At 41.3% G+C, this 17,566-nt stretch overlaps 2 protein-coding genes across 4 annotated transcripts in view; both read left to right on the forward strand.

Moving 5' to 3' along the window:
• Positions 1 to 5,521, forward strand: part of exd3 (exonuclease 3'-5' domain containing 3) — a 42,605-nt gene extending 37,084 nt beyond the window's left edge. For 2 of the 3 annotated variants that reach the window (XM_031278043.2, XM_035996930.1), the window contains exons 20-21: positions 4,092 to 4,158; positions 4,366 to 5,521. In XM_031278043.2, coding sequence (XP_031133903.1) covers positions 4,092 to 4,158; positions 4,366 to 4,715 — 417 coding nt within the window. In that variant the 3' untranslated portion in view covers positions 4,716 to 5,521. The remainder of the gene's footprint in view (positions 1 to 4,091; positions 4,159 to 4,365) is intronic. The other variant, XM_035996895.1, reaches the window with a different exon arrangement.
• Positions 5,522 to 11,785: 6,264 nt separating this feature from the next.
• Positions 11,786 to 16,547, forward strand: nrarpa (NOTCH regulated ankyrin repeat protein a). The gene is made up of 2 exons (XM_031278009.2): positions 11,786 to 12,263; positions 12,444 to 16,547. The coding sequence occupies exon 2, from the start codon at positions 12,937 to 12,939 to the stop codon at positions 13,273 to 13,275; it is 339 nt and encodes a 112-aa protein (XP_031133869.1). The 5' UTR covers positions 11,786 to 12,263; positions 12,444 to 12,936; the 3' UTR covers positions 13,276 to 16,547.
• The last annotated feature ends 1,019 nt before the right edge of the window (positions 16,548 to 17,566 follow it).

Here is a 17,566-nt window from a genome sequence, read left to right on the forward strand (position 1 = left end):
CTCTCCACTCAAAGATAACTTGATTTAATGATTAACACTGAAATGATGTCAGCTTTTCAGTAAGAGAGTGCTAAATAGAGCAAGATGTTTCCACTCTTTCCACACGCTCTCCCTCCTTCTGCCCAGCCAAAGAAAATGAAAACAGGTCACTTTTGCATCTGTCAGTAAAAATCGTTGTGTGAGATTGTTGATCGCTGTTGGAAGGTATCCAAATCACCTAGTATGACCTGGAACTGTGTGGGAAAGCAGAAAAAAGGTCAATGCTTTTGGCCAGTTAGCTTCTCCTTACTCATCGTTTTACATTAGTATGAGGCTGTTTTTTCCAGTTTAGCGTGCCATCCCACTTACAATGGACCTACATAATTTCACAGCGGCTACAAAATTTTATATCTGCCTAACAGAATGACAGAGAACCAAATATGGCCCAATGTCCCAGACATGGAATGATGGGAGTAAACAATGTTTTATTTTTCCATCCTTGGAAGTGTAGTTTCTAGAAAAAAAGTGTCCTTTTTGTTATATTCTGTGTACATGTTTTATACCACATCAACCATGGACATTGGAATTAGGTATTTTTTACCTTAACTTGGACATGAAATTCACATTGAAACAGGGAAACGATGGTGCAATTCTTTCTCCCCTCTCGCTCTTCCCTCCAGTTCCCACGTTCCCCTTACCTGACTTACCACAATTTGAATCAAATCACAACTCCCCAATTGGCTGCCCTGGCCATGTGACATGAATCGGCCCCAAAAGCACCGCCTTTTAAGATTGGTCTAGGATTTTCCCATGGGAGCTGCCTACAGAGCCAGTGCAGGGTATGTGCGTGTTTGAGAACGTTAGAGGAAAATCTCCCACCCCCCCTCCCTCCCTCTCTTTCCTACCTCCTCTCCACTATCCCCCTTTCTCCTCTTTTTTTTCCACCACCTCCCATCCTTTGAAACACAGTATCACACTTTAGATAGCCTTTGTTGTCACGGCAAGGAGCATTCTTTCTCTGGCGCGGCCACACGGAGTGTGAGAATGCAGGACATTCCCTGAAAAACACAGACAGAACAAAAGACAGACGGAGTAAGAAAATGCAGCAATGTAGTAACTGCCTTAAACTTTACAGAGTTCAATAAAAATAAGAAAAACTGTTTTATTTATGTTGGCTGATTTCATTTTTGAAGGCCCTTCTTTGGCCTTAAAGCGTAACTCTCGCCAAAATGCAACCTAGGGTCTTTTTGTGAATGTACCCGAGTCAAACTTTTTTGAAAAGCATATTTAGGATGGAAGCGCCACTTTTAAGATTTACCGTATTCTCGTTTTAACTTGCAAGAATAAGCCCGGTGAGAACACTGACTTAAAGCCAGTATTAAGAAATATATATGATACATTTTCTCACTGCAATTTTGTTGGTACATTAAGCCATACGGAGAAGCTTGTGAGTAGAGAAGACATGCTCCTGAAAGAGTGTAGTATGGACCGGTTGCATGCATCAGTTCTATAAAATCTTCCAAAAGTCCAGCCGACCAACCTGCACAGACTGCAGTGACTAAAGCCACATGTAGTCCTTCTTGATGATCACAAGCATGATTTTTTTTCCTGTGCAAACATGCCCAACTATAATTGGTTTGACAGCACTGTCAGTCTAATGCTTTCTGTGTCGCTAGACATGCAGGAGCTGCAGAGAAGGCACCCCTCTCTGTGACAACTGCGTGTCTGAAACCTCCATTAGTCTGCTGTGGAAAAATCAAGTCTCGTGTCCTGCAGCAAGCCAAAAACAGGAAAAAAATGTTGGTGAAATTAGCCAGTCCAACCCGGCTTCAAATCTTAAATAAAGGCTCAGAGCTACCATCTGTGTTCATTAAAATATATGGCACCACAAGACCTCACCACTTTGACCAAGCTGGTTCAGTCATGTCCATTTCCATGAGAACTCACTGACTGCTCACAAATATGTTTTATCTGCATATCTGTTAATATCACTCTGACCTTTGTCGTTATGTATTTTCTAAATGTACGTAATTTCACTTCCTAAGTTCTTTACTCTATTTACTTGTCTTATAAACATCTGCAGGGACTTTGCATTTGTAACGGGCTGAGTTTTTAATAAATTAAAGATAAAATTACTTCCATCCAGGTTGCGTGTGTGCCTGTCTGTGGCTTAGCCTTGAGAGTTCAGAGCAGGTTCTGGCTTGCTCTACTCTGGGAAACTTTAAACTGAGCAAATAGCTGGGTCTGTTTCCCTGGCTGACGCCACACTTGTATGTGTGAGCCATGTGTGTGCACTGTGAGCAATTGAATGCATGTGGTTTATGCACACTGGAGTGTACCCTGTGCGAATTGTGTTTTTTCGTCTGTGTGGTCAATTTGAGTGTGTGTGTGTGTTTGCGTGCATGCATGTGTGTCTGTAAGACAGAATACAAAGAGGAGAATACAGAGTGTACTGAGGGAGAGATGAGCTTCATTCCCACAGACAAGACAGGAGATGACACCTCTGCTCTCCCACACCTCCACTGTCTAGCCGCTTTCTCCTGTCCCGACCTCAGTTACCACAGAGACAAACACCGCTCTGCATGTTCACACAGAGGAGAGGACATACTGTTACGTTGTGTGGGGGTATGCTCCTGATTTGCCGTCTTCATTAAACTTTTCCTGGATAAAGAGAGACAAACTGGCTTTAAGTGAGCCGGTCCAGGATCTTGCTTTGTGAGGTCTGTGAGTGTGGTTTGATTTATAGCCCACCTCTAAGTGGAATGCTGTTTGCTGGGTGGAGCTCAGGTGTGTTGACAAGGCTTTTAGCACTGACATGCTGTTAGTGCGGCTTACAGACAAGTGTGTGTGTGCACGTTAGGGGCCGGCAAACAAGAGGTCACTAATGTCCCACCAGGGAGACCTTTACCACGGAGAGCCAGGACAGCATGGACATGTGAACATTACTGAGGCGTGAATGCTGTCTTGACACCCACTCACACACTGATTTGATCTTTCTGTAACACTTAGCCCCTTTCACACCAAAGCAAATACTAAGGCTACATCAACACTACTACGTTTCCATTTTTAAATCAAAATTTTAAAACGAAAATTATTTCTGTTTTCACGAGCATTTTAGCACTGTTTCAGAACTAATCTCCATCCATACTAACATGCCTGAAAACGCATAGCACAGACCATTCATGTACACTGGGCACGCATGTGCTCGTAAGGCTGATAACGGCACTCAACAGGAATTGTCGCAAATCGCTTGATAAATAACTTTCCTCTTTCTCATGTAGGCAGTAGTAGCATATAAAATGCAGAATTTAACTGCACAACAGCAGCTGGGTGTCTGTCTGCTTATCTTTTTCAAAGGTCTCTGTTACTAAATTATACCTACAGCTTCACACACATTGTGACTTAGGGGTAAAGGCCGCCACATACTCCAGTAGGTTAGAGTGCTCAGTATGTTTTGTCAAACAGCGTAAGAAATTGTAATTTTCTAAAACCAAGCACGCCCAAGGTTTGAGGTGTGCAGAAATGAGACAGTAGGCAGGGTTTAAATTTCTTTCTTTTTTTCCCACACATCCAATTCTGTCACTTTTCCTATATACAAACAAGTTGCAACACAATAAATGCCTTCGAGGAAAGATTGTCTGTGCGATTTTATCACAACTCCCGCCTCTCTGTGACAGCAGGATTTTCACCTTGCCTTCAGGGTGCAGCTGTTTGGAACAGCTATACACACTTTTGCCTTCAGGCCTCATACAACTAGTTTGTTTCAAGCATACCCCAGCCTTTACAGTATATGTAGCTTCAAATGCTGGCTTTGTATGAACACTTAGAAGAACCAGGTAATTTGCCATTGACAGGATGCAAATATAGGTTACTTAACTTGTGTTCAGTATCCTGTGTTATATGCTGGGTTTTATGTGCACATGGGAGCTGCCACTTACTGTGAAGTGATCAGATTAATTTATATCTCAGTAGGCTTCAATATGTGTAACATATTTCCTCTTATTCCTCTTCCTTATATTTTTCTCTTCAAGGCATTGTTGATGAGTGAAAGCTCTTGAAAACACTTCTTCTTACCCCGCAGTTAAGGACTGTTTTTTAATCTGTTTGTCCAGGCGTGTAACAGTGATCAGTATGCGGCGGTGCCCAGAAAGGACATGGTCAGGATGCTTAAACAGAAAGGTCAGTCAAACCACACAGCATCATGGAAGAGGGTTCACTTTTAGTGAACTCCTTATGATACTGAGTAGAATGTATATAAGGATGTATCTACATGCCATTACTTCTCACGTCTTCGCTTCTGTTTAGTGTTTGAACTTTCTACGGCTAACCTCACTTATTTTTGACTTTCAAGAATAAAGTCATCAAATGTTGGTATTTTGTTTGTAGGATTTCTGCAGCACCAGGACAACACTAACTACACGCAACAACAGGAAGAAGAGAAGCTTGGTGACATTCTGCCCCCCAGTGTGACCCCTGAAATTCCCAGGTATGTTCAGTGTCAATGGGCCCCCCTTTCAGGGCTGGACCCCGACACCCTGACCTTTCCTGGGGGGGCACCCGTACAGCTCCACACCGTGCCTCCTGCCCTCCTGCAGAGGATACCGCTCTTCTATGTCTGCACCAGATGTGGCAAGGTGTTCTGGGAAGGCTCTCACTTTGGCCGTGTTCTCGCAATGTTTCAGGACGTCTTACACATAACAGACGAGGACACTGAATCCGCTGCAGCGGCACAGTAAAACTGACTGCACTTTACCTGACCCTAAAAAACACCCCAAAAAATAATATTTTACACGTTTAGAACCTAGCTGTCATTAAATTCAATTAAATTGCACCATATATATTAGTTTTATTTTTCCTACTTGATACAAATAATAACTTCAAACATCAAATCCCTTAAAATAACGAATAATTTGGATAAAAGTAAATAATGAGCCACTCATCCTACGAGAAGTGAGATCATATTTTTATTACACCTGAATCAACAGAGGTCGGATCTCCTGTTAACCATCTGGTATTGAAATATGACAGTTATACCAAAAAACAAACAAAGATAATTTTAAGTTTTATTTGCATTAAGGCTTTAAGTTCTTTTTAGATGTATATAGTTTCAACAGTTTTAAACCTATTGCGTTTATAAGAGTTTAAAACTCTGAACAAAAGACGGGTAACGCTGTGATCACGTTTTGACTTTACCATTTTTGTTGTTGATTGTATTCACTGTTAGCACATTTATGGTGATTTATAGTTTGGATCTGCTATTGTAATGACATAATTATTATGGTATTCTAACGAGATAATTAAAAATGTCCCTCAAGAACACTTTCTCCCACCAGGGAATTGTATCGTTAAACTATGAAGTGTTCTTTTTTATTGTTTTTATTTAAAAGTTAAATGATGACGGGATGTCAGTTCTTTGGCCTTTTTAGCAGCCTGTGGTACTGTCTATTTCCATTCTCTGTGATTACATTTGTATACTGTTTATTTAGCTGGAAGCTAAATATGTGATAATAAAGTGATTTTCATTTCCTTTATTAATCTGTGAGAAGTCGCAATCGTTTCTTTCAGTGTGCAGGTATTTTTTGATGTGTTTCAGAATTCACAAAGCAGATGGTACAGGACTAAGAGTGGACAGATTGAAGAGATCATCTAAGCTTCACTGATGTCTGTCAGGTGTAACACTAACAGTGTGGGGGTTTCCTGCCCCGAGGCTGAAGTGCAGAAGGGTCACAGAGTAACCCAACACACTCACTGCCTGAATCCCTTCATATTTTCTCATACTTGTCTCACTCCTCTGTTCACAAACCCCACTTTGGATTGGTGTGATTGCAGAAAATGAGATTGCCCAAAAGAGTCGATCTTTGTTCGGAGTCGCACATGCGCAGTACCTAGGTAAGCACTGCTAGCTAGTCAGTTGCAGAGTATGAGGGCGTGCCACGCTAGCAGCTAGGCGAGCATTATAACGTGTGTTACAAAGTGACGCACGTTCGTCACGGAAGTAAAGGCTGGACTACAATAGAGCTGTTTGGAGCAGTTTGTGAACAGTGTTTTCTGTTGGAGATGGTAAGTCCCTTTGGGGTGGACTTTGGGCTTTTTTCACTTTGTAAACCTATAACGTGCACAAAAAAGATATATAATACAATAAAGGAAAGGGAAAAAAACAAAAAGCATAATATGAGCACTTTAAGAGATCTAATGTGGAAAATTATGCTATAAAAGATGTGTGTTCTGGACATGCATTCGTTTTGGTCAAGACTGCATTGGATGGCTGACTTAAAATCTTTTTACACTCGTACAATCTTCAGAAACACTAATCACAGTCAGATGTCCACTTTATTTTATTGATCACTTGCATCAAAAAAGCCACAGTAATTTCCAAAGACGGGGTCATACAGGGGTCGTAAATGTGTTTTCAGTGTGTTTATATCACAGCAGCTGAAGTAGGAAGTGAAGAGATTTGAACCTTCAGATGATTCAGCTACACTAGACCACGAATAACAGTTCCTTGAGACTGTTTAGGTGAAAACATTCCTCTAGAACATGATTACTATAACCTGATTACCATTATGGTACTATCATGAATAACCACACTGAGATGTTAAGAGTTTAATGTGAGCTGAAAGTGTAGGGAACTTCACAAGCTTGACAGTTTGCAGGGAGCATTGGAAATAGAAATGACTTTGGAATGAGGTGTTATCTAACCAGATGTCTTTTCGTTCCAAAGTCATTGGAAAGAAATGGACATTTTTCAACATCGTGGACCTCCACGTGTAAGTAATGTAATACCATTTACCATTTGCATAACCTTAGGTGCATCACAAAATGTAGGCAAGTTACACCATCAATAATGCAGTTATCTCTGAGGACATTCTAAGTATTGTCACTTTTGAAGAATAATGTTACAAAAGTGGGTGTCTATGGCCGTGCATGAAGTTCACTGTTCATTGTTGTGATTGCTAAATGAGCCTGATCTGAATCTGCTGCTCATATGTCGTAGGTATATTTAACATCTAGGCTTCAACAAGAAACTGTCCTGGACAAAGGAGATCATGTGGATTACTGTCTCAGACAGGATTTACAGGTTCTCAAGCAGAGCATCCTGTTATGATATATGTATTAGTTATTCTAAACGTTAAGCATTGTAGTTTAAGATGTGTAGATAATCCTGTTGTGAATTTTAGAACTTTGTGATATTTGGTCTTTCACCAACTATATGTAGTATTGGCACCAAGGTCAAAGAAATAGCCTACCAAAGAAACACTTGTCTTTGACTACAGTTGCAATTACAGTCGTTGTGAAAATATTTAGTTCCATTTCTTTCTTTGTTTCATTTCTTTTTCATTCGTTCATTCATGCGTTTAGATAAGGGAAACTGATTTCCATCTCTTTCATGTGTGGACAAAGGTTGATGACAAACTGGATGCATGAGTGATCTTTCCAGCAGAAGATGGCCGTTGAGATCAATCTGGGGGAGGGCTAATTCTTATCGGCGGAACATTACATTATAGAAGAAGAAGAAAATCCCTAACTGCAATGTGAGGATTGAACAAGACGCATAATGATATTGTTTTATATAAGCTATTTTTTCTCTCAAACGTGCACTTTTGGCACGTTGCCTTGCGCTCTTTTTTTAAACACACTGTATAATAACTACAGTAACATTAATTTATCCTTAAGTATTTGTATTGCTATGAATGAAGTCGACACCCTAGCTCCCAAATAAGCCCCTCTCTGTGTGTCTCGTCCCGTCCTTGTCCGGGTGGTCGCAGCCCCTGCCTCTGCGCAGAGCGCGAGCTTTCTGCTACAGCACCGTGTTATTTGATCCTTGCTCTTTCTTTGCTGGGAAGAAAAGCTCGCCTCTTTCCCACGCTCTGAGGACACGTGGTGCCCGGAATGAATTGGATTCAGAAGGCCCTCCCTCCTGGTAAAACGTCACTCTCTCTCTCTCTCTCTCTCTCTCTCTCTCTCTCTCTCTCTCTCTCTCTCTCTCTCTCTCTCTCGCTCGTTCAACATGCTTTCTGGCATGAATGTAAAAGAACAGAATTTACAAAGCGTAATGATTTATAAAAAATAAAAAAAGTCGACATTTTTGCATGACAGTTTTTTGCTTCGTGTATCCCAGAAGTGTGAGTTTTCCGATCTGGACTCTCCTCTTCAGCGACATGCATGCGCACAGCATCCCCGACGGGACGGGAGGCTCCTCCCGTCTTGTCTGGCCCCGGCCGCCCCGGTTCTCGGCGCCAAAACTCGGCACAGCGCACCGATCTGTCCGGCGCTCCGTTTACTAGACAGCCACACAACACTGCACGACTCTGTGTTCTCTCTATGTCGCTGGGGTGGGGAACACGTCTTGTTTATCAACACAGAGCAATAAAACAGAGATATGACTGCAAAAATAGAACCAGAATAGACGTGTATTATCTCTGTGTGACCAGTTTGAGAAGAATTGGCCTCAGCGCAGCCTCTGTGCCGGGGCGGCCCCTCAGACTAACTGCATAAAACCTGAATATCATCAGTAAAGGCTAACTTAAAGACTTTTGGAGATCGATTATTGCAAAGTATGTCTGTAATTGGCGTGCGCTTTTACGCACGCATGGAATCCGTCGTTGGTCGTTTTAAACAGAATTTTAGCCTTTACACAGTTGTGAGAAACTTATCCAATCGGAGAAACTTTTGGCTCCTGCGGTCTGTGCAAATGTTTTCCAAGTGTCCAGGCTCACTGCAGCCATGAAGCTCTGATAGCGGACAGATGTTCCTGATTTTCCAGATGTTCTGCACCATTCAGTAACCCTAAAAAAAAAAACTATATGTAACAAACGTAATACAAACTCAGTGATCCTAAAAATATCAAATCTGAAGAAGTGGCCATAACCCATAATCTTTGTGGATTTCCTAATGTACAAACTCCAGTATGCCCATGCAGGTCAATGCTGTGTCATATCAAATGGAGCCTGTAGAGACACATTTCAATGAGTCACAGCCGTTGTCTTTGTTTTTGAGCATTTGCAGCTGTGGGCCACTTTTTTTGTGGGAACAAACAACACATGCACAGTCACCTGCAGATGCACCTACAAGTGTTCAAAACAGATGAATCAGTCTCCCACACAAACTGTTTGGCCTATGAAGAACATAAGATTATACAGAAATACGTGTTGAGTGGCTGACACTCAGGTGTCTGGTTAGATTCCATTGTATAGACACTTTCAAAACAACAGTTAAACCTTGGTCCTAGATCAGTGTGGTTGGTTTGTTAACTTGCACATAACTATAGCAACAATACTGGTACAATACCAGTTCTCTCATATAGATTAAAGTTTAGTCCATTTTGGGTTTTTTGCCCATAATCAAAGATTTGCCTTAAAAGGGGTTACAGTCTGTAATGCTTATCTTTTAAACCATGATAATTCACCCCAGGGTGCCCAGGTATAGAGAATAAGTAAGTGCACAGTGTGTGATAAAAAAATAAATAATGAAAAAGGTGGAGCTGACTTTGCTGCCAGTGGTGGAGTGTAACTAAGTACATTTACTCAAGTACTGTACTTAAGTTCAAATTGGAGGTACTTGCACTTTACTTGAGTCTTTTCTTTTCATGCCACTTTCTACTCCACTACATTTCAGAAAGAAATATTGTACTTTTTACTCCACTTCATAATCGGACAGCTTTAGTTACTACTTTACAAATTAAGGTTTGTGCACACAAAACACTTGTAGTTTATAAAACACATGTTTTATTATGAATTAAACTAGCCAACAATATACAGGCCTACAAGTACAGCTGAAGTGATTAGCCGATTAAACACTTAGTTGATTGAAAGAAATCTTTTGATCGTTTCCAGTTTCTAAAATGCGAGGATTTTTCTATATTAAGTACTTTTATTTTTAATATTTTAAGTAGCCTACATTTTCCTGATGATACTTACTGTACATACTTTTACTTTTTTATTGCAGGACTTTTGCTTGTAACAGAGTATTCTTTACAGTGTGGTATTAGTACTTTTACTTAAGTAAAGGATATGAATACTTCCTCCACCACTGATTGCTGCAAATAGTGTTGTTTTCTATACTGGGACACTGAGAGTGCTGCATCACGCTTATACCATGACCACCAAAAAAGAAGGAAAGATTACTACATACTGTATATTAAATTAGTTTGTTTGTCATTCAGGTTAGTTTTTGTGATAACTTGATGCTTATTAAATACTGTCTCCAGGCTTACCTGTGGTAACCAACTTGTGCGTATTTAGAACTGTGGTTGACCTGTTTACTTGAACTAATGTTTCAGTTGCAACAATGCATGACTTTAATGACACCTGCCAGCCAAAGTCTAAGACAAACATCATCCATGGCCATGATAATGCACTCCAAATGTAATGAACCTCGTTTTAAAATGTCATATTTCCTTAGATTAAATAAAACCGGTTGTGACGTTCATGAGGGATATATGTTGCTGTCTCTCCCACGCTGACGCACAGATGCACACTCGCACACTCATGTAGACAGATGCAGCCACAGACGTGCGCCAAATGTACAGTTCAGAGTGTGGGAAAACGAGGACAGTGTGAAAGCCACCAAACCATCAGAGCGAAGAGCGGTTTATAAAGTGTTACACAGATGAGATGAAGTATGGGCCGCTAAACGGAGCAAACGGCCCCGAGGGAGGCTGAGATATACCTGGTGTGGTTTTCACATATTTCTTTCTCTATCTATCTTTCATTCTATCAATCCAGCTCTGTCATTTTCACATGCATTCTTTCTGTCAAACCCTGTCTATCAATATCTACCAACATTTTCACCCTGTCTTTCTCACACACACACACACACACACACACACACACACACAGCCACCCAGTTCCCACGGTGGTGGGGGGAACTGAGCGGCGTGTCAATCTGCGCACTGCGTCACCTCTTTTCACTTGCAAAAAGGAAGTAGCGGAGGGCTTTTGTTATTCGAAGTCCCACAGTCTAAAACAACTGGAATATATCCGCAGTTTATGATTCAAACAGCCAGCTATAATCACCTCCTCAGGGGTGTTTTGAGATGGAGCGGTACGACTGAGAGACTCGTTTGGGTTGTACTTTACTGTCCCTACCATTTGGTTCGGAGGTAATCACTGTCTGGAGAGAACAGGTTTTAGATGCGTTCACACTTCAGACAGTCACTCTTATAAGTACTTTTATGTCTCCCTTAAGCCGTGACCATGTGGAGAATAAAACTCTTTAAATGCACCGATAGCCTCTGGATTTGAAAAATACTTTACGCACAGGAGCTTTTTGCTCATTTTTGTTTCATAGTTGTGCACATATTTACTAGGATGTTCCAGTCATTCGTGACACTGCAGAGAAAGTTGGGCCACGTATATCACCAACAGCAGCACGTTGCTGTAAACCACACCCTCTCCTGGATAGTATGTCATTATCAGCACCTTTTCTGCCCCCATTTAACAGGAAAGGGTGTTAATGAGTCCAGATACTCCTATACTTAAAAAAGACATCTTAATAAACTATTTTGACTAATATTATTTGTAGTCCACGAGCCAATGGTTATTTGTTTCCCTTTTAAGAAGTGAAATCGTTTCTCAATCTAAAGTAAAATGATACAATACTGTTTTTTCTTGAACTTTCACCTGTTGTGAGAGTCGAAAGAAAGCGGTGCATAGGCCCTATGTCACAGTTTAATGTTGCGTAAAATAAAAATGTGAATAAAGTTGTTTTTTTTAATAAAGTTTTTTGCTTTGCATGAATAAAATCCTCTGCGATGCTCTTCAGTCACCATTAACATCGCTGTCAATGAGACGTGGAGAGGCCTGATTGACGTTTTGTTTGGAGTTCCTGTTGATGTTAATCCAGTGGATGATCCTTTACAACGTGGCCGCTTTCTCAGCAGTTTACAGCTCTGGCAGCACCATGCCTCTGGCTTTCAGTCCGCTTCCTGGGGTCGGCTACAGGAGATCGGATATAGAGCTCACCATAAAATTGCTGTGGACGGCTTGTTTAATATTTCTGTAGCAACGTTTGGCTCCTTCCTCGAGAGACCACGCCTCCTCCCTGCAGATTCACAGGGCCCTAATCCCTCCCCCTCACCGACCCGGCAGCCTATAACCTACCCGGGTTTCCGCCCATTCCTCCGCAGTTGATTCTTTAGGATGGTTTTGTCATGCAAATAAAGGACGCGTAAAATATTCCCCCAGAGCGCAGCGCAGGGCAGAGACTCGCGCGGAGGACACAGACCGGGCCACACGGTGGATTTGTTTCGTTTTCGTCGCTACGGACCCGTCCATCTGTCACAGGTAAGTCACACATCCGCAGCGGATTATATTTCCTGACATGTTTAGTAGCAAAAATCAAGCAATGTAAACGTGAGCCCACGGAGGTCTCCTCTCTCACTGTTGGATGTGGAGGAATGTGGGGTCTGTTGTTGAGGAATCGGGATTCATGCGGACTCTTCTTGTCTTTTTTGTCTTTCCCAGACACCCTGGCCACGAGCAGCGACATATAGCCGGGACGTGTAGCCAGGAATCAGGTCGGACCGTTCAAGGAAACCCTGCGGAGGCTGCCCTGTGGAGATAGTGGTCATACTTCCAATTTCCCCAAGTGAAGTCGGAGCTGTCTCTTCTCCATCCCCTGCTATAGGCTACCTGCTGCTGCTACAGAGGGGAATACGTCTAGAGACCCCTGGATCGCTTGAGAGTACCCTTTTATATTTTAGGGATTTTAGGATCTCTCAAATATTAACATTTTTGCACACCAAGTGTGTTATTTCCTCTTTTGTCCTTTTTGGGATATATACAGTGATCTTTTTTCTGTTCTAGTACTTTAATGTGCCTTAATAACTGGTTATAATCCAGTGTAAGTGTGGCATTGTCACCAGACCAGAGACGCTCAACAGGGAGAAGACGATTATTATCAGCTTCAGAGCCCAGGCAGGATTACTGGTCCCCCACCCTCCAGCGAGCTGCAACCATGAGCCAGGCGGATGTGTCTACTTGCTCCGCGCCACAGAGGGTTTTCCAGGAGGCGGTGAAGAAGGGCAACACCAAGGAGCTGCACTCTTTGCTGCAGAACATGACAAACTGCGAGTTCAACGTCAACTCCTTTGGGCCAGAAGGACAGACGGCCCTCCATCAGTCTGTCATTGACGGCAACCTGGAGCTGGTAAAACTGCTGGTGAAGTTTGGTGCAGATATCCGACTGGCCAACAGGGAAGGGTGGAGCGCTTTACACATCGCCGCCTTCGGGGGCCACCAAGACATTGTGCTATACCTCATCACCAAGGCCAAGTACTCCTCTGGCGCCCGGTGATCTGTCTCTGCTGTCAGGTAAAATAAGAAAATGAAAAAATAACAACAGGTGGAAAATAAAACTCCAATACACGGAAAAGTCAGGCTCTTGTAAAAGCAAAAACAAACTGCCATTATCTACATAGTTGTGCCAAATTTAAAAAAAAAAAAAAAAAAAAAAAAAGGAAATAAAAATAGACCTGCACAATACTCTTCCCTCATTGTTAACCAAACGGGGCCCTCTCTGCACTCCTGAGTGAAGCACCGCATGGTTCATACACAGCGCTTCAACACGAATCTTTAACAAAAGAAACGCCATTTCGGTGAGTTTGTTGGTACTAAAGCTTTCCTCTTGAATGTGTATCGTCCACTATAAAAAAAAGAGCTAGTGTACCTGTGTATCCCATGTGTGTGTGTGTGTGTGTGTGTGTGTGTGTGTGTGTGTGTGTGTGTGTGTGTGTGTGTGTGTGTTTGGACTCCAGAGTGCAAATGGCCCAGTTTCTTTCTATCCATGACCTCCCATCCCCAGAATACTTTTGAATAGTTTATTTGTGGAAGGGGGGGGGTTGCTCCTCATTGTTCACTTGTAAAAACCCTTTTTAAGTTATTTTATATGAAACACGGCACTTGATGCTATATGGCTGCATGCTGGAATATCTAAAAGGGAACACACATGAACAAGAGAAGAAGGGTTGCCCTCTGTTGGCTACCACAGGCCTGTTTTCTTCAGGCTAATAGATTCATTGATTTTGATTTTTTTTTTTTACTCAAAGAGCGGCATCATGGCTATCCAACACGCTTTCAGATGTGTAATCATTATCTAACAACAAGTGACTCCATCATTGTTGTGAAGTACTGTACACAATAGCTTTACTTTTTTTTTAAGAGACAGTAGCTGAATGCCTCTGCCTACTTCATGCAGATCTTGCCATGCTGGCGTCCAACTTTTCAGGCCATGTGCGACCACTTTGCCGATGGTCATTGTGTTATTAAAAAAACCGCTGCTTTCGCTTTGTATCAAAAAAAAAGTCGCATTTGGAATTCACTTTATAATCTCCTTTCAGTATTTTATTAACATCCTAGTCATCACTGTGAAAGCAGGCTGGGTTTTTTTTTTATTTATGAAGGTACATTGAGAAGATGCATTTTTTGAATATGTTGTGGTTCTTCTTTTTTTCTTCTTTTTTTTTTTAAATCTATAAGTGTAAGAATATCTAGGGTGACTCAAGCTGCTTCAGACTCGTAGTATAAACTGTCCCGTGTGGAGGTAGACCTGCCACTCCCAACACCCCCCCCCCCCCCCCATCCACCCAGAACCCCCTCTGTTAAAGCCTGTTGACCTTCAAGAGGACTTTCTCCCCCATCCTCCCATTAAAAGGACTTTGTTTGGTTGCCTTTTGCCAGCTACCTCGACTATAAAGTATTCTCAAGTTGTTCAGCTCTCTCACCACTCTGCCACGTTGTTTGGAGTCTGAGGAGAGTCACAATTTGTCTGTGATCATCAACATGCCAGTATGTTTTTTGTAGCCTAACAGACAGATGGACTTCAAAACAGAAGATGCAATGAACCAATTCCTGCATCATCAGTCGGGACAGTTTATTTTTACACTACAACCAAACCAAGGGAGTCTGTGGTTCTCTCTCTCTCTCTCTCTCTCTCTCTATCTATCTATCTATCTATCTATCTATCTCTCTCTCTCTCTGTCTGTCTGTCTGTCTCTCTGTCTGTCTGTCTCTCTCTGTCTGTCTGTCTCTCTCTCTCTCTCTCTCTCTCTCTCTCTCTCTCTCTCTCTCAAACAAACCCCCACACACTGCCATTGAGTTCCCTATAAACCTCCACTTACTTTGTCTGTCTTCATTAGCCTGTGTGTGTGTATATATATATATATATATATATATATATATATATATATATATATATATATATATATAATTTTTTTTTCCAGTTATACAAAAATGGAATTGTATCGCATGACTAATAAATGCAGGGAGTTTAATTGCACAAAAATGCGGAGCCTTGTGCGCCCCCAGTGTTTGTACGGGGTAACTGCAGGAGCCAAGGCTTTGGAATAGTTACTACTACTGAGCAGGACCCTAATACTGTTGGACGATGAAGACTTTAAAAACAACAACAACAACAACAACAACACATGACTATTGCAGGATGTCACTGAAAAGGAAAATTGGTTTCATAAACTTGCCTGCTGCATTTTGAAAGTCATGACACCCTAACATTTGTATCAATGCTGCTTGTATTTTTCTTTTTCTTTTTTTTGTTTTTAAAGCCTACCGCTCAAATGGCCCACAGTTGTAAAAAAGGCTTCACAGCAACGCTGGTTTCACCACATGAGAAGCTGTTGAAAGAGAGTGTGTTTTTTTAATGGTTGTGTGTTTGTATGATTGTGTGCTTCTCATGAGGGCCCTGTGTGCTGTTGATGAAACAGTCATCAAGACTGAGAACTTCTCATTTGAAACCTGGAACAACCACGCGATAGATCCATTACATCAAGGGTTAGATTGTCATCAGGCAACAAATTAAATATGCATCGCTTGTCTTAAACTTGATGTTTTTTTTCTTTCTTTTATTTGTTTGAATATTGCACTGATGACTGTTGTTGAAAAGTTGGCTTTTATGTGTCAACATTTTCATTTTTTTTTTTTCTGAATAGAAAAAAAAAACGAACACAACAAAATACTATTGTATAAATATATGCTCCAGGTGATAATGTGTGTGTTACTTTGTGGAAAAAACATGATTTTTTTTAACAAAGATGTGTGTATCTCTGTGATTGGGTGTATGTATATATACATATGGATATATATATATATATATCTCGATGATGATGATATCTTGGGGCACTTTCTTTTTTGAAGTGCTGTCTTCCTGTTTTTTTTGAAAGGGGAATAATACATTTGATGGTAAGATCATTGTAACATGATTACAAATTGCACGGTTGTGTGGTTGTTTGGCTTACCAGGGTCATAACATTTATGATGTAAGGAGCCAGCCACCGGATTGGTGTACATGAGTGAAATGTTTTTTTTAAGAGAAAGAAAGTGCTGACTTCTTTGGACCAAGTTGTGTTTCTTGTCTTGCTTAATTTCAAGCAAGAGGAAACAGCTGATTTTTTTCATGAGTGATGCAGATGTTCCATCATGTTTAATTCTGTTTGTATTCTTTTGTTTTTGAACGTTTGTAACACTGTGATGATGACGTGATGTCATGTGGAGATGCGTGCTGTATTATTTTTGTACGTTTGTGTACAAGCCAGTAAAGAAATCATTAAACTCAAATTCTCTGTGTATGCATACATTTCTTCCTCATCTACCAAGCAAAAAGCTACATTCTCCTCCCCCTTCTCCCTTTTCCCTCCCCCTCCCTCCTGCTGCATTTTTCATAGAAAAGATTGGTTTGGGAAACACACCCCTCTTCTCTCTCTTTTCCCTCCCTGTCTTCCAAACCAGGCCCAACCCAGATCCCCATTCTCTCCTTTTGTCATTCATCTGGCCTCATCCTTTCACTGCCGGGATAAAAGAGCCCAGTGCATTGTGGGTAGGCTCAGTTTAAAGAAGGGTCCCCTCCCCTGTGTGTGTTGTGGGAGAGCTGGTTTTATGTTACCCCCACACACTCAAAAACTTTCCAACACACACTCCTCTCTTGTGCTCTCTTTCTGACGATTAAGGCCCAAGCTTTGCGCTACATTTCAGCTCTCTGCTAACAACCTGCTTTTGCACACACACTCAAGTGTGTCTTTCACTCAACATCTATTCTCTTATACTCAAAATTATCTTTGTTCCTTTCACTGCACTAACCCCTTCCCATATGCTGTGTAACACTACTTCTTAAAAAACACAATCACAATTCACAATCAGCTGATTTGTTGGAGGGGCACGAAACATTTTTTCATGTCTATTTCTGTGATTTTTCTTGTGAAATATTTACTTTGAAGCCTCCTGTGATGGTGCATTTAATGGCCCTAAAAAAATGGTTGGTTAAACTAACTACTCTCACTTAATTTGGACCGATAACGAGTCAAAAAACTGGAACACACTGATTCATTTGCATCCAAAACAGTTAAGAATTGTATTTTGTGCTGGCCGACAAAAGTTGATTTTTAGGCGAAGCCTTTAAATGAACATTTTCTTCTTCTTCACTGTACTAGTAGCACTTATAAAAGCACAATATACCGGTGGTGGTTACATTTTGCTCATGAGTCTCAACACCTGTTTACTTGAACTGAAACCTTTCATTGAGTCATGTTCTCACCGTTTCATGGAAATGCTGCGTTGCAACTGATATTGCGTGGCTGTGG

The sequence above is a fragment of the Sander lucioperca genome, chromosome 1, assembly GCF_008315115.2.
Source record: "Sander lucioperca isolate FBNREF2018 chromosome 1, SLUC_FBN_1.2, whole genome shotgun sequence".
Classification (NCBI taxonomy): Eukaryota; Metazoa; Chordata; class Actinopteri; order Perciformes; family Percidae; genus Sander; species Sander lucioperca.

Coding starts and splice junctions, on each gene's coding strand:
- nrarpa (XM_031278009.2), top strand. CDS start 12,937: ATGAGCCAGGCGGATGTGTCTACTTGCTCCGCGCCACAGAGGGTTTTC.